At 37.2% G+C, this 21390-nt stretch overlaps 2 protein-coding genes across 2 annotated transcripts in view; one reads left to right on the top strand and one right to left on the bottom strand.

Annotated features, from left to right (window-relative positions):
* Positions 1–1662: 1662 nt before the first annotated feature.
* Positions 1663–3024, bottom strand: LOC124540287 (NADH dehydrogenase [ubiquinone] 1 beta subcomplex subunit 3). Its single transcript, XM_047117761.1, has 3 exons — positions 2872–3024; positions 2603–2735; positions 1663–1911 (listed from the first exon to the last, which is right to left on the bottom strand). Exons 2-3 carry the CDS (start codon positions 2731–2733, stop codon positions 1749–1751), a joined length of 294 nt encoding a protein of 97 aa, XP_046973717.1. The 5' UTR covers positions 2734–2735; positions 2872–3024; the 3' UTR covers positions 1663–1748.
* Positions 3025–3651: 627 nt separating this feature from the next.
* Positions 3652–21390, top strand: part of LOC124540005 (prolow-density lipoprotein receptor-related protein 1) — a 93008-nt gene continuing 75269 nt past the window's right edge. Inside the window, exons 1-3 of the mRNA XM_047117401.1 lie at positions 3652–4177; positions 20883–21026; positions 21232–21363. Coding sequence (XP_046973357.1) covers positions 4069–4177; positions 20883–21026; positions 21232–21363 — 385 coding nt within the window. The 5' untranslated portion in view covers positions 3652–4068. The remainder of the gene's footprint in view (positions 4178–20882; positions 21027–21231; positions 21364–21390) is intronic.

Raw genomic sequence — 21390 nt, 5'->3', positions numbered from 1 at the left:
GTGCCAAGTGCCAACATTGCTAATATATATACATAATACAAACATACGAAAACTAAATCTATTTATTGTATAGATGACACCATTAGACAAACCTTACTATCGATACAAATTAAATGATTTCAATGTAGGAATTTATTTACTTTGTTGGCACCGACTTCAAAAGGTGATTAAAAAATCGTAAATTGGATATGGATGTAACTGATTATTTTTTTCTTTTTAGTTCATTTTTGAAGGCGGTTTTTTTTTATTTATAAAAATTTATTTAATGCTTTTCAGTGTTGTTTTGTTATTTATAATTACAATTGGTAATGTTTGTCATTCACTTTATTATACTCAGTACATTTCAGCTTTCGACTCTAAACATAACTCCACGCCGTTTCAATATGATGTGGACTGCAACTCAAATTAAGCGTTACCTAAGTTATAATAGCCTAATGTTAACTGCTCATCGCCAATTAGACAATACCATTTTTCCCGATGCAATGCCGTTAATCATTGAGGAATTCTCCTGGTAATCCACCATCAGCTAGACTTCATCATAGGCATGTTTACTAACATCAATTGCTTGACGACTATCTTAAAGAAATAGAACTAAACTCGTAAAATAGTTACTTACTAATAGGTTCTGATTACCAGTTGTGGTCTTTATCATCAGTTCCACTTCATCAAATATCACTTTTCGTGAGCATATGACCAAGGCACTTTGAATAAAACCGAAATCACTATAGGTGTGCCTAAAAAATTTGAGGAGTTCCCTTGATTTCTCCAAGATCCCATCATCAGATCCTGATCTCCTGACAATGGGACCACCTGTAAAACATGCCCTTTCAAACAAAAAAAGAATTGTCAAAATCGGCCCAGCCATCTTCGAGTAATTCGGTAACATACATAAAAAATAAAAAAAGAAAAAAAAAAAAAAAGGCCCCGACGAATTGAGAACCTCCTCCTTTTTTTGAAGTCGGTTAAAAATGAACATTGTATTCATGGAATGACTGTTTATATGTAAGTTGTATGTAACTAGTACCTAAATTTAATAATCATTAGTTGGGTTAGCTTAGATGTGAGTGTTAAAGATTTCACTTTCGCTTCTATTTCAAGATTAGTTAGGATAAGATGAGTTTTACCAGGTTTAATTTACCAAGACTTTATTCTTTACAAATCAAAAGAAGTCTCGAAGAGTCGAAAAAAAAAAGTAAGAGACTTGAGAAATAAAAGATAGAAATTGTTTTGGAGGGTTCGGTAATTGAGATAGTGGTTTATGTTGGCCTTTGTACACTTATGTTTTTATTTTTTTTTCTTCTATGATTGTCAGTGTGCAATAAAAAGGAATCCCAACAAGAATACTGTTATTTATTTATTAAACAGCAGTTAGAGTATTGGCAGAAGAGACAACCTAATTGCCAATACATGTACATACAAAGTGTACCAACAGTGAAATTGATGGTAGTTTAATAAGCATCTCACTAGAATCATTTCATCTAACTAAAAATAAAAAGTGACTAACAAAAGTATAAACTGAAAAAAGAAAAAATTAATATCATTTCATGAGGATGCTTTAACTATAATTATGATAATACCTTAGTGTCTAAAAGTTGACAAAGACAAGGATCATGTGAGATGATTCAGTATTGAAAAGGGTATTTTAAATCAATAACTACCACAATCTTTTTGCATTTATATTTTTTTAACAAGTTTTGCTATTATGAGTTTCAACTCAAAGTACATACATAACTAACAGTTTAATCTAATTAGTGGTGGCCACCGTGGCCGTGGCCTTCCTTTGCAGTGAACTTGTCGAAAGCAACTGTTGCTGCTGTGAGTGCAATTCCAAGGGGCAAGCCTCTGAAAAACAATTTCCGTGCACGCTGCCAGCGAGTACCGAATCCCGGATGATATCTCCAAGCCTCATTCCTGAAATAATTCATCTTGTATTTATAAATATAATAGCTTTTTATAGACCCAATTATTGCCATGCACAAGTCCAATTAGTTCACTATTCAAATCAAATTAAATCAAAATATACTTTATTCAAGTAGGCTTTCACAGGCACTTTTGAATCATCATTTAACAACTATATTAAGTGACGCTACCAATGGTTCGGAAAGTAGATTTTACTGAGAAGAACTGGCAAGTAATTCAATAGTAAATCATTTCAAAATTTAAAAATACAGTCATATTAGTTAAATTCAATTATATATGTATGTAATATATCCGGGAAGCCTAGAAGTCAAGAATTTTAGTAAAGAAACAGATACTTTGACCTAAGAAGGAATTATTGATTGAAGTCGAAAACTAGGCATTATAAATTTATCCTCACTTCTGGGTTACATTATTAGATTTTACAAAGTGACCAATGTTACAATGTAAATGGAGTATAAAGCAAGTTTCTTCATCCATATAGATACATATCCAGCTCTAACAACATTGACTGCTTCAGATGGAAAAGTGGTTTTCTATTCAGTATTTTTAAAATGATAAATAAATTACCTTCAATAATATTTTCTTTACTTAAAGTGTAAACAAATAAAATAAAGCTTGATTATTTTATTAAACTAGTTTATCACAAAATCAAGGATTAACTATTTAATAAATCAAATTTTACCTGATCCATGGGTCTTTTAATCCTTTCCGAGCGAGAGCCTCTTGTAATTCCTCGAGCTGAGGGATGCCCTTAATTTGGAACTCCGTATGTTTGGGTATGGTATACGGTGGCTCGTGCCCGTGCCCTCCCATATCTGCGCCAAGAGTGAATAACTTACACGAAATCGAAACTAACCTTACCTGATTACATAATTTCAAAATAATATCAATATATATTTATTATTAATGATTTTAAAAATATATTTCTACAATATCTAAACAACAACTTACTCCACAATTGTTTACTGCCCTTTGATGTAATAAAAAATATGTATTAATACATTTACGTTCTTTAAACGTCAAAAACTAAATATTTTTATTGATCTGACATTTATTTTAGCTGTATAGAATTTCTGATGTAAAAATTTAAGAAACGTCAAAATTTTATTTAGTAGAGATTATTAAACTGAAAAATTAAATATTAAAATCCTATTTTTTAAGTGTTTTCTAAGTCAACTAGTTGTTTCGTAAGACTTGGCAATTTCAAAGTATATAAAAAACATATAGAAAGAGTACATCATAAGCATTTTATTGAAAGTATCAAACAAAAAAAATACTGAAAACAATACATTCCAATGATAACATTGAGTGAATAATGAATATACCATAAATATAAATTTGTTGAATGCATTTCAAGCTCTTATTTAGCTCGAAATAATAACTGCTCATTTCATAGATCATTTTAGATGAAAACCAACCTATACCATAAAAAGAAAGTGTTTTAACTAACTATTAAACGAAATTATAAACGAACACTAATATTTTTTTGAGATTCTTACTTTAAATATAAAATCTACTTCATATAAATTATTTGTTAGATTTCAGATTTTTATTTCCATCAAATTATATTTATAAAGACATATTATAGTTTTAGAAGAAATTGTATGTGATTAAATTAAAATCTTAATAAAACGCTCAATTAATTTGCAGTCTATTAACGTAAAACGTCAATGACAAAAAGAAGAGAAGAGTGTTATTAATTTTATAATCTGTGTTAGTATCCTCCAAACGTTTGTTTGAGACGCGCGTACTGTGAGTTGCGCGAACAGTGAAGTGCTGTGTTTTATTTATGTTTTTGCCGAAAGCCGAACAACACTGCAAATAACGAATAAAGATAATTAGTAATTAATTGTTAGTATCGTGCCAATTTTATGTTGTTTCACAAAGTATTTCGTTCTTTCTCAGTCAATAAATTCTCAGGAGTGCTCGAAATTATTTATGTATTAAAAGTGCGGTTTTGTGAGTGAAACCGGGAGTGTGAAGCCTCCACAGGTTGATATGTGAGGGATTCGCCGTGTCTGCGTTTCTTGTAGATGAATACTTATTTTACGTGATGTGCAGTATTATTAACTGTGTTTTGTATCTTTTGTCGTTAAAGGAGTAAAGTGTGCAGTGAGCAAGGGTAGCAATGTCTGTACAATCATAAGGATGCTGGACGCTAAGATGCCGACGATGTCGGCCTTCATTACAGCCGCCCTAGCCATATTCGTGCTAGCGGGCTCGGTTGTGGCTACTGATCAGCCGATTTTGCAACCTGGTGAGTAATTTATTTTTTTATATAATATTTTTGAGAAATAATTAATTTGTTGTTACTTAGTTTTTAAACGACATTTACCTAGCTGATATAAAAAACACCCTCTTAAAAATTACAATCAATTTATTGTTTAAAAAAATTATAAATATTTATAATCGGCTGTATAGTATTTTATGGGTAACATAAGACGACAGACACGCAGTAAGCAGTTGTTAGTGTAAGTTGCTAATGGGAAGCATTATTTTATTCTTGTCTTATTAATTTATTATTTTTTGATGCTTAATATAAGTGTAAATTAATAAATTTCATGTAATTATATTCAAATGTTAATTCAATACGACTACACCTTCATTTTCGGAGCATAAAAAAAAATATATTAATTGATTTCAATTAGCATTCTATTGTTTTTAAATAATTGTAGTCCCTTTGATACAGGTGTTGTACGCGATTAATGTGTTTTTACAACATTTGATATCTCCTGTTATAGTGAATGCCTCTCTTCACAAACTACGCACTGTACAATGTTTGAAATTTAAGATTCATGACTGGTGGCTTGACTTCGCTTTATGTCTTTTGCTGTATACGAGCATAAGAGTAGACGCGCCTTAAGGATGTTCAGGGCTTGCGAAGCAAATACCACAGCTTATGCTCGACATTCAAATTAACCAAAGGCATTTTCGAATTTCGTTAACTTAGTCTGTCTCTCAAGTAATTAGCGCATTAGTACTCCAAATTCGGCTTTAGTTTTTTTTATAAAATCATTTTGCATAATAAATATAATATAAAGTCTTTCCTATAAAGTCTTACCTTTGGCATCAAAGCCGGTAGTCATGACCTGAAGGCTAAGTCGGTGCGGCGGTATCGTCGCTGAGGGATAGCGTCAGATAAGATCTCAAGGAGTCAGGTTGAGGCGCGCGGCGGCGGCCGGCCGTAGGCGTCGCTACCTACATGCCAGCCCGCACTTGCATTGCGAATTGCACTTTCACCGTTATAGTGTGGTAGGTTGCATCGTGGGTTGATCGCTATTTTATCTCATTCCTTGCAGTTTCACAAGTTAAGAGGAAATGTAAGGCCACGATTTAGATAATTTAAAAAATATATAAATATTCAGCAGTATTTGCCTGGGTTTAGTTTACACCGTGCACTGTGTGGGGTGCGATTCAAAATATCAGCCACAAAGTATGTGAATAATATCTGAGATGGTTGATAGTATGTCGATGCACGCCATGAGTGATTTCCACATCACCAGGAGTGAGTTACACTTATCTCGTTCGAGCTCTTATGGTCGAATTGATCTGTTACGACAGTTTATCAATTTGCTCGTCCGCCTAATAACTGCATGGCTTTTTCGACCTTCACCTGAACGAATTTAGTATTTATCAGTAGTGCAACCGATGCTATTTGGGGCTTTCAATTTCAAAGCGAATTAAAGTGCGTATTTGAATGAATTATATTTTTCATTAGACGAGTGGTGCCCGAGCAGATCGGCGCAAATCCCTGCGAGTAGGAAATGCTTCAGTACTATTATCTATTGTCGGTTTCATAGTCACTATCAGCGCGTCCCCGACGCCGCCCGCCGAAGGGCGCGGAGTAGCGGCCCAGCCGGTTGGGTTCACGAACATCTGCGCAATATCGTTATCTACACAAACCCGGCAACGTGTTAACGATTCACTCAGTGTGACTTGTATGGAATCGTTTAATGTATAAGGTGCGACATGAGATCATCTATCGCGACGATACCGGCGACGATACGAGTGTACAGTGTGCACGTCGTATGCAACGTCGACCTCGGCTCCACTATCAGTGTCGTATTGTTTTTGGCGTTCCATACACAGTGTAATATGAAACATGATTATGAAACTCGCTCGGGCCCGACTGCGGAAATTGTATCGCGGCAATGGCGTAATTTCGCAATAGAGGCGCCAGGACACATGTGCATGACGTGTGCTTGCCGAGACACGCGAATCCTTAAAACTACCATATCAAGCGCGAATAGCTCATGTCGAACTGTGGCAGTGCTCTCGAAATTAGTCCTGGAACAAACAATGAAAGATTACATTGAAATAGAAACCGAGAGCCCGCCGAGCACTCGAACGTAGTGGAGTTAAACAAAAAATGAAGGTTGAATGCCCTTGATTTACAGCGGTAGGTACATGCGCGAGGCGTTATTAAAAAAACAGCCCCAAAGTCGTTTCGAGGATCTCTCGAGTCGGCTGCTCGTTAAAATATAGCAATTTAATATTAATATCATTTCATTTAGAACGGTCTTACTAAAACTAATTACAAAGTCGCGTATGTACAGAACATCTGATTTGCACATTTATTTTGCTTATATAGAAATGTAACCGAAGCCAAATTCACATATATATATTTTGTTTCGTGCTCAGCTGGAAACAGTCACCAACCCACATTGGAGCAGGGTGGTGGTATACTCAATCGGATATATTGATGTTTAGTTTGAAAAGGCATTGGTAACTTTATTTAATAACATTTAATAGACCCTCATGAATACGGAAGTCGTAATTGATCGCGATATCCACTCCTCTGTTCCCGCACTCCGCAGCGGGTCGTCTGTATCGATAAGCTAAAATAATTCGCCACTTGATGCACTCGAGCGCTGAATGATGGCGCGTTCTTATGATTCTAGTTTGTATGCGGTTCGAGTCCCGCCGACTGTCTAATAAATAATGTAATGTGCATCACAGCTGTGCGCACCGATTCGACCGTATCATACGAGCAGATTTAGGAATCGACGTAAACACGCACCTGTGCACTCTCATCGCTTCTCCCAAACCACTGACTGCCCTCCATTGGTGTATAAATTAAACGACTCTACTACTCAATGAATCTTCAAAGTATACAAAATAATTGAACGAATTAAGAACTGATTGTTGATGATTTAAGATCAGCAGCAAGGACAAAATATGAAAAACTATGAAACGTGGAGATATATGTTAGACCTATTATACCGACGCAAATCAATCATTAATATACACACACACACACATACACACAAACACGCGTGCGCGCAATCATTAATATAATCAGACATAGTAGATAAGTTTATTTGGCGTAAGTCTAGAGCGAATTACCCTCGACGAAGAAAACAAATTCCCCTCTCATCACCCGAATTGGGTTGCAGTTCCCCTATTCCACGCCTGTGTAACACAAATAGATAAATTACCGATGTCTTTAAATCTCTTTGTTCTTTTCGCAAACGTACGTTGTAACATTTCAATATAATATCTGTTTACTAACTTAACATCATCTACATATTTGTATTCTGTAATGTAGATTCGATTAATACTATTGCCGGCTTCGCATTAATTAATAAAGAAAATCTTATCATATAATGTAGCTCAGGACAATCTTCCTTTCTACCAGTATTGTTTTTAATTTGGACATTAGATACATACAAAAAAATAGGTATACTCTAAAGTATTGGTAATAGATGCAATATACCTTTTTAGTTTAAATGATGTTGCGCGCTGCGTTTGTCTGTATAAGTTGTAATGTTGCGTCATGGATATATTGTTGTTTTTATTACTTAAGGTTACTTTTTTTCTATTTTAGATTGATATAGTCCATTCAGAAGTAGTTACAATTGTAAGAAAAATGTATAAGATCAAATAAGTCACCATTTCTATACTTTTCACCAGCAAATTCAGGTCCTCAGAATCTCTAGCGGCTCCCGAATGGGCAAAATTAAGACATGACTAAACCCTTAATTAAAAAAAATCCATCATAAGATGGATTACAGGAACGTTGCAGCAACCACTAGAGTAGTCAGCCAGCAGTCAACTAGTTGTAGGGGCGAGCGAGGGCAGGTTAAAAACAGCAATGAGTGTCCGGCGCGGGCGGCCGCGGCAGGAACCTGAAATGTTTTTATGGCCGTCTGCCGCTCGGGGACCGGTCGCCCGGCCGGCCCTCGCGCATATAGACACATACGCGTATTCATCCTCGAAGAAGTTGCTCCATTCAATGACCACAACCGAAACTTAACAAACGTTACAGGAATTATGTAAATGAGTAAATCAGTGATTTAAGTGTCTGAGGTGTTAAAAATAAGTTCACATAAACTGCACTCGTATTGTTAGAAATAAGGCAAATTAAAATCAGTAAAGTAGCAACGTTAAAATATAGAAATTATACTTACATAAACTACCACGATACATTTCAGAGAGTAACATCTTTATCGGTCTGGCGGCCTCGGGGCAGCGGGGAATGAGGGCCCGGAATTAATTCGGAACCAGACGAAAGAAAAGCGCACGATTTTTAATAGCAAATTGTTCCAAGGGCGCTTGATATTAAAGTTTTTCTCGGGAGCGTTTAATAAAATCATATAAGGGTAATAGCTCACACCGCGCTACTAACGCGCACTCAGCGTGTTCACGGAGTTATTCTTTGAAATGTTTGTGTAAAGTACATCGGTGAGAACTTGTTTTTAGCTTCGACACCATAATATTTATTTATTTATTTCATATTTATCTAGTACCTAGTAGTAAATACTACTACATACATAAATATATTAAAATTTTGTTTATTTTATGTTATCTTATCTTGTTAGTAAATTGGGGGAAACTTTATGTTCCGTTAATTTAGAGTTTTTTATTAACATTTAAGTTTCCTAGATAAATAATTTTCCTATTTTAGCTTGGAGGACTTACTTAATTATTTCTTTTTATCAGCTCTTGATTTCTCGTAAATCCCGTCTTTCAATTACCTCTCGTCACTGTCACTGACCAGCGCCCTGTTCACCAACAGCCGCCGAGCAGACTCCCGACGCGACGCCTCGTGTAACCTTCGCAGTCCGTTCGTCACACGAGTACCATCCGAATGTGAAACAACAATTCTAATAACTACTATTAATGTACGTTTCTCGCTGCCTGGCCTTCACCTCCTGATAGGTTTATTAAATTAGAACGGGTACCGTAAGTTGAATGATTGAAAGTCAACAAAAAACTTACAGCTAATAAGCTTGACGAATATATAAGTCAATATACATATACGGAAATAACTTTTTTTATAATACGACTTCCTTGGAAAACTAAATAAAGTAACAATAATATTTCACTTTGTGGGAGAGACCACCCACTCATTATATATTTTATCGCCAAACAGTAGCTACCAGTATAGTTGTGTTTTGTTTGAGCCAGTGTGCGACAAGCACATAAGATATCTTAATTCTGAGGCTAGGTGGCGTGTTGGCGAAATCCAAATTGACATTGAAAATATAATAAAAATTATTATAATTTAGTAGTGTACTAAACTTACATCATAAAATATATGCTTTTTCGAATATGCTGTACAACGTCTGGTGGTCAGGTTAGTTGTACTAATTAGCCGCCGCACGTAACTAAGGCACGCTCGTACCAGGCTGTTTGTAGGCGCTCATGTGCTCTCAGTTAATCGTGTGGTTGTGGGAGATAGCTCTGTGGAAGTTTTAGTTTCATTTTATAACGTAAAATTACGATTCCAAAATCCACGCAAGAGCGTTCTAGAGTAAAGTTTATTTCGGTTTTGATTTACAACGCAGATAAATCAGTTGTGCATCTGTGTCGGTCAGTTTATGGAACAACTTAATTACCTACAAGTACAACTGCAGTCTCATGCGCTCTGAGGCGCCGGGATATGTGACACGATGCATATTATGATGATAAAAAGTTCGTTAACGTGATATTTATCGTCCAGTACCTGACTAGTGGTTGGATTATAAGTGTGATGGTTAGGTTTCGATTAGGAGCCTGGAGAGAGGGAGTTGAATTGTTCCTTATACAGTCGCCGGTCTTACACCTAATCTCTTTCGTCGTGCTAGGGACCCTGAGAGTGACATGTAACTATTTGCGCAAACAATTTTCACAATAGTTCCTCTAGCGCAGAAGGTAGTCTAGATAGGCCGAGTTGTTGATCAACACTAACTCATCAATATTGCAAATCTTGAAGTCACCGACTAATGAATTGCGAACCGTCTGCCCGTCGGTCCGTAACCCTAATATTTTATGAACAATATAATCGCGAGTGGCATTATTGCGAGAGACGCACGTCTCTCTCGGCGCTCTATTAACTTGTCAACATCAATAAAACTTGAATAAAACATCCACGAACGCTGCACCTCGCGCGGCGTCGCGGGTCACCCTCCGGAGGAGTCGGCTCCCCGATGTGCAATTCATAGCACCCGAAATAGATTCGCTCATGGCGTCGTCAACGGGTTCAAATGCTGATCTAAAAATGCGATTACGTGATACGACGTAACATACCGTTTGTGTGGAACGGAATAATTTAAACTAATTATATCTCAGTGCGGAGGAACAGCAATCTATTGTACTGCGAGTAATTGATTGCTTGCGTGCGTTATAGCGTTACTGAACTCGCCTCATTCCGTATTGAGTAATGTCCGATTATACATACTTAAATAGGTCGAAGACGATGGCATATGGCTATATTATGACATCGAAAACACAACTCTAAATATGAGTTTGACTATGTTGTATTTTTTTATAATTATTAATGTTTAGGGTTTTGCGAAAAGAACATTATTATACATTCGATTTCATTATATGTAGAATGCAGAGCCAATGACATTTTGTAAACGACATGATAGCATAATATAGTAAAATATCTACCGATACAGTCGCAAACATAGCTTTTTCGATCAACTTGTACTTTCTCCTGAAATAATTTGTAGATTCATTAGAAACCTATGTGAACCTGGCACCCAACTTTAGAAAATCAAATTTTTGTTAATGCATTCTTGAAGTGTTTGGTATGTAGTTGATTGTAGTGAGAAAATATTTGTTTGTAGTTTGACCAAAAAACCAATTTGGGTCACCCAAGAATGGCTATCCCCCGGATTTCGAAAAAATCAATTTTAACGGTTGATTTGTATAGCAAATCGTTAGTAGTTGATTGTAGTGAACGAATTTTCGTTTGTAGTTATTTGTTGAATTTTTTTTTTATTTATAAATTTTTTTTTTATAATTTTTTTTTCTTTAAAGTTAATCGTTATTGAACCTTTTGCCTAAATTGTGCTTCGAAGTAAAAGAATTTTCGATTGTGGTTAAACAACAGTTGATAAGGAGCAATCAACTTGAGCCAAACTCGCTTCGAAGTGATGAAGATTGAATTACTCCGGTTGTGAACACTAGACGACTACTACAAACGTCGAAAATGACTCAAAGATGCTTGTTGTAGTTTGTAGTAAAGGAATTGTTGATTGTAGTAGAACGGAAGTTCATAAAAAGCGACTAATTTGAGTCTTACTCGCTTTGGAGTGATTCCGAGTGAATTACTCCGATTGTGAAGATTAGGCGACTACTACAAACGTCAAAAACGACTCAAAGATACTCGTTGAGGTTTGTAGTAAAGGAATTGTTGATTGTAGTAGAACGGAAGTTGATGAGAAGCGACCAATTTAAGTCTAACTCGCTTTGGAGTGATTCCGAGTGAATTACTCCGATTGTGAAGATTAGACGACTACTACAAACTTCAAAAACGACTCAAAGATACTCGTTGAGGTTTGTAGTAAAGGAATTGTTGATTGTAGTAGAACGGAAGTTGATGAGAAGCGACCAATTTAAGTCTAACTCGCTTTGGAGTGATTCCGAGTGAATTACTCCGATTGTGAAGATTAGACGACTACTACAAACTTCAAAAACGACTCAAAGATACTCGTTGAGGTTTGTAGTAAAGGAATTGTTGATTGTAGTAGAACAAAAGTTAACTTAGAAGCTATCAAGGTGACAGGGAACTGATTTTGGAGTGATTTCGACCGAATTGCTCCGGTTGTGAAAATTGGACGACTACTACAAATGTCAAAAATGACTCGAATATGCTCGTTGAGGTTTGTAGTGGAGGAATTTATAATTGCAGGAGAAGGGAAGTTGACAAGAACTTGATTCAAACTCGGTTTGAAGCGATTGGGATTGAATTACTCTGGTTCTAAAAATTAGACGACTACTACAAACGTTAAAATGGACTTGAAAAGGCTTGTAGAGGTTTGTAGTGGACGAATTTTCAATTGTAGTAGAACAGAAATTAACTTAGAAGCTATCAAGATGACAGGAAACTGATATTGGAGTGATTTCGACCGGATTGCTCCGGTTGTGAAAAGTGGACGATTACTACAAACGTCAAAAATGACTTGAAGATGCTCGTAGAGATTGGTAGTGGACGAATTGTCAATTGTAGTAGAAGGGAAGTTGATGAGTAGCGATCAACTCAAGTCGAACTCGTCTAAACTTCACAACTGAAGTAATTCAGTCGAAATCACTCCAAAATCAGTTTTGTGTCATCTTGATAGCCCCTAAGTTAATTTCTGTTCTACTACAATTGAAAATTCGTCCACTACAAACCTCTATAAGCATCGCTAAGTGATTTTTGACGTTTGCAGTAGTCGTCTAATCTTTACAACCGGAGTAATTCAGTCACAATCACTCCAAAGCGAGTGTGACTCAAGGTGATCGCTTCTCATCAACTTCCGTTCTACTACAACCAAAAATTCTTCCACTACCAACCTCAACGAGCATATTCGAGTCTATTTTGACGTTTGTAGTAGTCGTCTTATCTTCACAATCGGAGTAATTCACTCGGAATCACTCCAAAGCGAGTAAGACTCAAATTAGTCGCTTTTTATGAACTTCCGTTCTACTACAATCAACAATTCCTTTACTACAAACTACAACAAGCATCTTTGAGTCATTTTCGACGTTTGTAGTAGTCGTCTAGTGTTCACAACCGGAGTAATTCAATCTTCATCACTTCGAAGCGAGTTTGGCTCAAGTTGATTGCTCCTTATCAACTGTTGTTTAACCACAATCGAAAATTCTTTTACTTCGAAGCACAATTTAGGCAAAAGGTTCAATAACGATTAACTTTAAAGAAAAAAAAATTATAAAAAAAAAAAATTATAAATAAAAAAAAAATTCAACAAATAACTACAAACGAAAATTCGTTCACTACAATCAACTACTAACGATTTGCTATACAAATCAACCGTTAAAATTGATTTTTTCGAAATCCGGGGGATGGCCATTCTTGGGTGACCCAAATTGGTTTTTTGGTCAAACTACAAACAAACATTTTCTCACTACAATCAACTACATACCAAACACTTCAAGAATGCATTAACAAAAATTTGATTATCTAAAGTTGGGTGCCAGGTTCACATAGGTTCATTAGAAGTGTTTAAGAGATACAATGTGTTTATGTTACTGTTGTTTTTGTTTATGTTACACTCTTTATATTATAATGTGTTATTATAATATAAAGAGTGTTTTTTGTAGTTCTGCGAAAGTTGGTCAAGTCGCCGCTCAGCGGACACGTGCTCTAATGAGCTCGTCCCGCGGAGATGTTCTCGCGGGCGATATTGCAGCGCAGCTTACAGCTTCGCTCCGTCCGTATTGCGCCCGCTAACTAATTACGCGAGCCGGCGCGCGGCGCCATTAACGAGACGACTATCGTAATATTATATTGCTCGAAACTACTTCAACGTGCCTCCCGTTTTGTTGTTTGTATTTCTCCAACAATATCAAACGATGAAATGTACACTAGTAACAAATTTACAAAACTAATCATAAGTATTAACACATATAGAGTCTTCCTGTTTTGGGCTCAAAAGATACGTGTGTAGTATGTCCATACGGGCACTACAATACTGTACACCTTTATTAAATGACTAGCTGTGCCCGCGACCTCGTACGCGTTTAAATTTAACAAAAAAAACATGGTAGCCTAAGTTACTCCTTATTATATCAATTATCTGCCAGTGAAAGTCCCGTCAAAATAGTTCCAGACAGACAGACTGAAAAAAATTGTAGAAAATGTTATTTTGGTATATGTACGGTGTATACATACATATGCATTGATTATAAAAGGGCTATTTTAATATTACAAACAGACACCCCAATTTTATTATGTATATAGATAAAATGGACTATAAGACACGAGCGTATATAAAACCGTCCTACTGTGGTTTTGACCGGAATTTCCGAGTCGAGAAGTTTTTAGCATCGTCCGGTCGCAGTTTTCGACACGTAAGTATTTGGACCTCCTTGTGTGGCTACAGAGAAACCAGCCAAGTGTGTAAAGCTGTCATGGCGGGATGTATAAAACATTTTGAGAGTATGTTTTTTTGTTAATCCTTCGATAAATGTTCCTCAATAAATCAAGCTCTTCATTGTAGTGGGCATCGCCTGCGGGGAAAGTTTGGCTTGACGTTCTTAAGAAAGATAATACTATGAATCTTTACTCGTTGTAGCTAAACAGCAATCATTTGTTTGCATTTGGCGGAGCGGAGGCGCGTATTGCAGGCCTCGGACAACATCAGTATCTGTCTATGGGTGCACAATATTATCTGACTATGATTGGCTAGTATCCGTTGATACTACATTACTTTAGTATAACTCCTGATGCTTGGCACTAAATTAATTACATTCTTTAAACTGATTTAACTTGTTCACTGGCGACCAGCTGCCATGCCTGTGGGTAAATAAATTTACTCACCGTTAGTTTAGTCCGTGAGCAAAGTCCACGTTGTGCGATCTTCCCGGTAAAGCGAGCGCACTTGCGGGGCCTGAGCGTGTCAAGTCGCGGGCGACGCGATAGGAGCTTACCGGTTATGAGATACGAATAATGTTTAGACAAACGAACAAACGCCCCTCATTAATTAGTATAAGACTCACCGATCCTTGCCATATCCTGTCGCAGCAACCAAAACCGTATACGTGCGCACGCATCACACGAGCGGCCCCGTACTTGCGTGTTATTAACGCTAAACGCACATTAAGCGCTGACCTCTAATCTCTGCGCGTCTTGTTTTATCTCAATACTAATTTGTTTAAGTTCAAGATAAAGGTGCATTCTAATGTACAATACCAACTTACTTTAACAAAACCTTCGTTACCCGGTATAATTCCTTTTTTCCAGAAAAGTAGTGTATCATGTTAATATAACTCAGTTTAATTTATAATAGTAGAGAATAATTGTGTAATGAAATCGTAAAAACATCTTTTTAGAAGTTAACATAGTGAGAGATATACAAACAGACTATTGTGTTACTGAAATGCATGTCTTGAACAAAAGACGGGCGTCTATATTTTATACAAAGGTCAAAGCAGGCGTGTCACTGAAAAGTAAAAGCTGACGAAATTAACCAAACTTATTAACTATATAAAAAAGGAACAGGTCAAGTTATTTGTCGCGCAGTATTATATTATAACAATAATAATACAATTGTAATCTCAATAATAGAATACTATTATAGTATTATTATTCAAACACAACGATTGTAAAAATTTACAAACGTTGTGTTTGAATAATAATACTAAAGCATGTGTAAAATAAGACGCGAGGCGAGGCGGTGCGGTTGATGGCCCGATACTGATTGTATCCTGATATTCATATCTCATTATTTAAATGATGTGGTGCAAGGCGGGTGGAGCGAAGGCGGTGCGCCAGTCAATATCAATGTTCAGCTCCAACACCACTTCCTCCAAATGTAGCCGCACCAATACACCGACACACCGATAGCACTACCCCGGCCCTCGTTTTATCAACTGCGATCAACTTTGAATAAACTATACGCAAAATTCTTGTTATAAATGTACATACGTAAAATTAAAGGCGGCAAAATTTTTGAAACCCCTAGTTATATCAATTGAAACGTTAGAAGACATACCGAGCTAACCGAAAGACTTTTGTACGTTATAAATATAGGTGGTCTTATAAAGAGCTACTTAGAAGCTGACACGGAGGCCCGGCGGCACAGGCCGATCTTTTGACCTGCGATAGTGATATCTGCAGATGACTCCTCGCTCTGCAGCGCGAACAATACCTCGATTGTCATTGCGTTCCGAGATAAAGGGGGAGTTACTTACACTTCGACGGCTCCGTTGCATTCGACGCACTACTCATTGAATTTGCGATTACGGTGATATTCGGGTGGGGTTTGTCCTTGCAGGGACAGGCAGCACGAGACCACCTGCGACCGGTTGGAACATTTGCCCGTTACTGGCTCGTCGATCTAGTGGCTACCTTATATAGCTGCAGATCACGAGGTAACAGGTTCAATCGTAACGTATAGATTTTTCCGTTTTTGTAAAAAAACGTTCTCAGTAGACGCTCGGACTTTGATAGTTACGAAAAGCCGTTAATTTAGCGCCTGAACTATTTTCGGTCGCATCGGGTTTGTGTTTGCCGTCTCGCAGTATTCTGAAAAAGGAATAAAGAGTGCACATTAGCGCATAAGATATGTCCATCGCGCTCAAATCCGCCACAAGGTTACTTATATTTTGCTCGTCTAACTTAATAAATTAAGTAAATAAATCCACGTCTGTCAAGTTACAAGTTAATTAAGCATTTGTCTCCGTTCGTGCGAACTTGGTAACCTTTTTATAATTGAACCAGTTTTGTCGATTTTTTAACCTAATGCTTGGAGGCCCAGCGTGGCGAGAACTTGTTTCATTGGACTAACTTGGTAACTGGAACTTCAATACGTTTTTACACTAAACTCAATTCAATATACGTATAGAATATTCATATATAGAAATAGTCGTCAATCTCCCGCGCCATTTACAGCTCCATCTACGACTGCGGTCACATTCTATGTCGAGCCACTGACCACTCGCACTCGGTCAGCCTACTTTTCTAACTATCTTATTACAGAATTAAATGATCAACTTCTGTTTTCTAGAATTGCTGACGTCCGACACATGAGAAAATACCTATTAGCTCCAAGCTCATGTATTAAATTAGTTTTCTATACAAAATTGTCACAAAAAATAATACACTTAGTTTTCTTCGATTTGGGAACAAGCGGGAAGTAGAGCTTCGCAAACAAAAAGTCCAAGACGGTTCATAAATGGCGGAGTTCTGTGTAAAAAAAAACCGAATGAATTGATAACCTTTTTGTTTGGAGGTCAGCTGCAAATAACTTCTGTCTATTTTAATTTTTTTAATTAAACATATAAAAAAATACCATTGAATATTTAATTTACCCATATCTTTTTAGTAAAGTATGATGTATGTAATCCGAAATCATGATATTTTTTATCTAGCTCTGTTTAATGTTTACCTACTCAATGAGAAAAGGCCACGCCACCGTAGGCATAAAGACAGGCAGTCTAACCAATACAAACTTGAATATATATCGTCTTTATCAGCGACATAAATCAATATTAATTACCCTTAGCGATTGTTGTTCGTTACACGAGCGTCAATGAGGAGACTATTATAAATAGAACAAGTCGCTGTCGGGAGCAAGTCGTGATACCTCGAGGGTTATCGCCGCAGTAAAAGTGAAATCAGTTATACAACAATCGAAACCTTATCTCCCGCGCCGCGGTCGCGACCGCAGCCGGCCCGCTCCGCTCCCGTCGCGGCAGACTCCGAGCGGCGCGGCGTTACTGTTCACGACCCCAAAACAATACTTTAATTCTATAGTTAAGCAGGTTTGATAGTTGCACTAAGAGCGTAGATAAAATAATAAGATTCAATAAAATTAATTCTCTTGTAAACACTCGTTTTATTAACTAGCATACAATATTCACATATAAATCAAATGTAAAAAAAATAAACAGCACGAAAAGTCTAGTAATTCCATCTATATAATTCAAAAGAAAAATTGACTATTGACATAAAACACATACTATTTTAAGACATAATAATACAAACTATTTTCAAACATAACTATTTTAAACGTTGGTTTTATCATTAACAACATTGACCGTAAATTTCAAGTCGATCGGTTGTTACCGGGTGTAAGCTACTGACAACAATTAAAATTTTTAACACCTTTATTTTTAAATTGATTATTAAACTATAACGTTTACAGGGAGGTAAACGTTATAGTTAACAAAAGTCGTTCTTTTATGCTGACTGAGATTAAAATACTTGCTATATTTTTTGTGATCTGTTACGTTAACTTGAAGGCGGTGAACCTACTGCAGAGTCGGGGCCAAATGTCGTCGGTTAGGGCGACCTTGGCCTTAAGGACATTATTGTTATAAGTTTGAAAGAATGAGTGCTTAAATAGTTCTATTCAATTATTTTGATGGAAAACTAATAAATACATTTATAATAACTTTCAAGACTCAATAAGCGAATTATTTGTCTTCGTTTGAATGAACGAAAAAGTATTAAAACAAAACAAATACTTGAATGTACAAGATTTTTGCAACTTTACGACTTAAGCCGTACGCGTACTCCTTGAAAGTTAAGGAAAACACGTTTAAAATATCAGTTCAACGATAGGGCTTAACGCAAATAAAACGATATATTTGTGTAAAATAAAGACACGACGTCATGGCCACGTCTCAGACGATCATCGAAATCGACTTCCTTGTAAGGACACTCGACAGTTAACTATGATATCCTGTCGGGGCACAAACCACTTAGTTACTAGTTTAGCGAGTAACTAGCAATTACAGGCTCGCTCGGCGGCGGCCGCTGAGACAATGCGAACGCGTCCGCCTCATAATATGGCGCATAACGCGAGGGTAGCGAGGGCGCTTTTTGAATGCACGCCGCGATGCGTCCAATTAGTACAGCCGAGAGAAGTCAGACGTTTTCCGCCCCAAACGATGCGCGGTCGACCTTGAGCCGCAGCGCTCAATATGAATGAATAAAACTAAATGCTCAAACGCTGAGCCCTCGCGGTTCAAGTCCGTTGATAATGGAACTTTTCTGTCCGGGAATTGCATTAAAGCTCGACTGCTTAACTCGTTATGCGTAAAAACCCGTAGTAAATCGCGGTGTTGTGTTAAACGATAGTCATAAGATACGATTACGTGCGCTGTTTACTCGAGCGGCGGCGCAGTCGGCGCTGCGTATTTATAGTGCCTGATGAAGTGCATACAACATTATACACGGAGCCGAATACCTACGTTCTGTCTGACGAGTCTTTAATGGGCCCGATTGCCCCTTGTATTGTTGCAATGACATAAAGCAACAATACCGGCATATATTTGATTGATCCACGATGTGACATGCTATGTGATTATGGTCGTCTCCGTACGTCTCCCGTTGGCGACAGGGCTCTCGAGTTGTATTTACTGCGCTAAATAAAATAAGATGCACTTCATAAGTTTATTATTTACGGACAAATGATGTATTTAAAATTAGTCCGAGAATCAAAATTTTTATTGAATATAAGTAAGGAAAAATAATAATATAATCATATTACTTTAAAAATGTTTTTTTAATACTAATTTAATTTTCACATATTACTTAATTATGTTACTATAACCGGCTTTAACGGTGTGTGATAAATTAGAGAGGTGTAAAAGAATTTGCAAAAATTCACCTCCACAATGAGCTAACCGGAGAAAACAACATAAAAATATCTCTTAAGTATATATGATAAATACTTATTAATATTGTAAACGTATTTGCAATTTATTTAAATGGTTTCATAAATTAAATGATTTTGCTATCTGTTGTGCGCTGTCTCACGGACACATCCTCGAGGCCCGGAAGATGTCTACGTTAGCCGTGCACGACCTACTAGAACAAAATGTTTGTAAAATATAATTATTGTAATAATGGTAGGCATGATACAAAATAATATATATGATGTAAAATTGCATACTATATAAAAAAAAATTAAAACTTGCTTCACCGGTTATCTTTGATACCGAAACTTAGGCCAACTATTGGGCCATATTACTCTCGGTCGAAAATAACGTGCAGGAGGCGCTTCAAGTACTGTGTAACATTTATTCATCTACTCGACTATAATTTATTCTTTTCTAACCTATAAAACATGTTACGTTTCATTTATGGAAGTATAAACGGGAAATATTTAATGTGAAAGAAATATTTAAAGTTGGAGAGCATGAAATTTCCTACAAATTTTGCATAAAACTTTTTCTTGTAAAATGATTAGTTGGTAAGTTCTAACTGAATAAAAATTGTCACCTGGAATCGAAAATCAGCGACGAGCGGTAATACGTTAAACTGGATTTTATCATGGAGACGGTAACTATTATATTTATTGTGAAGAGGAGGGAAATGAAAGATAAAAAAGAAAATTTTGCACACTAAAAATATCTTAACGAATTATTGGAAAAAGGAATGAAAATTTATTCATGTATCCTATATATCTAAAAATCTTGGACTATAACGTCGGTGTTGTCAAAGAATGGTCACGCGTACGTCGGCTCGTTGACTAAGTGTGGTGTATCTACGAGGCCGCTTAGGTGCACCTAAGCGGCCTCGTAGCCAGAGAGGGGGAGCGAGTGCGTACAATCCCGTGTCGGGAAGCAACTAAAGCGGTTGGCGTGTCCGCGTCGGAACTGCTGCTCCGTCAGATCGTGAGAGCAACAGAATATACAGTGCACCTCAATTTGCACACGCACATGCGCGTTATAAAATGTCACTTTGGTCGCGGCAGTTGTCGTCAACTCGATTCAGGGGAATCACATAAACGTAAAGAATACATATAAACATTACGCAGTTAAACATACTGATCAGGATATCTCTTTAAAATAAGAGAAGGTCTCAGCTTGGCATTTCGTTATGCATTTATCGATAAGAGTACAGAGAAAAGATTAATGAAATATAAACCAATTATCTTATGTTCGTTTGCCAAGTTGTTGGTTTTATATTGAAATATCCGATATATTACTTTTTTAATTAATTATGGGGCATATCCAAATAATAACTCTATATGTCGGTGTGCCCATAAAATATAAATGTATGTCGCCGGTTCCAGGAGTGCCGGGCGAGGAGCTGTCGGGCGGCGTGCAGTGCAGCGCCGAGCAGTTCGCGTGCGCGGACGGCTCGCGCTGCGTGCCCGCCGCCTGGCGCTGCGACATGCGCCCGCAGTGCCCCGACGCCTCCGACGAGATCGGCTGCAGTACGTGCTGCACTCTACATTATATCATTATTTCATACATTTTACAGAGTGTGATAGTCTGTCCAATCTGCTACTGAAAAACTGCTTAGACAAAGTCGCCTTCAACCCCAATAAACAGATGAGTCCGTTATGATATACATAACGTATAACACGTGCTCGTACTCGTCGCCATGTGTGGTTAATATGTGCCGGTGTTCCTGCGCAGCGTACAACATGACTTGCGGCGCGGGGCAGTTCCGCTGCGCGCGCAGCGGGCTGTGCATCGCGGCGAGCTGGCGCTGCGACGGCGACGCGGACTGCGGGCCGCACGACGCCTCCGACGAGGACCCCTACATGTGTAACTACACGGCCGCTCCTTACAATA

This window comes from Vanessa cardui, chromosome 24, assembly GCF_905220365.1.
Source record: "Vanessa cardui chromosome 24, ilVanCard2.1, whole genome shotgun sequence".
Classification (NCBI taxonomy): domain Eukaryota; kingdom Metazoa; phylum Arthropoda; class Insecta; order Lepidoptera; family Nymphalidae; genus Vanessa; species Vanessa cardui.
The sequence above is the reverse complement of the archived record's forward strand: the minus strand, read 5'-3'. Positions and strand labels throughout refer to the sequence as shown.

Bases quoted from the DNA above. Each gene is read 5' to 3' on its own strand.
- LOC124540287 (XM_047117761.1), bottom strand. From the start codon at position 2,733: ATGGGAGGGCACGGGCACGAGCCACCGTATACCATACCCAAACATACG. The intron at 1,912-2,602 runs GTAAAATTTGAT...GAATTATTTCAG, and splicing joins TTAAAAGACCCATGGATCAG to GAATGAGGCTTGGAGATATC.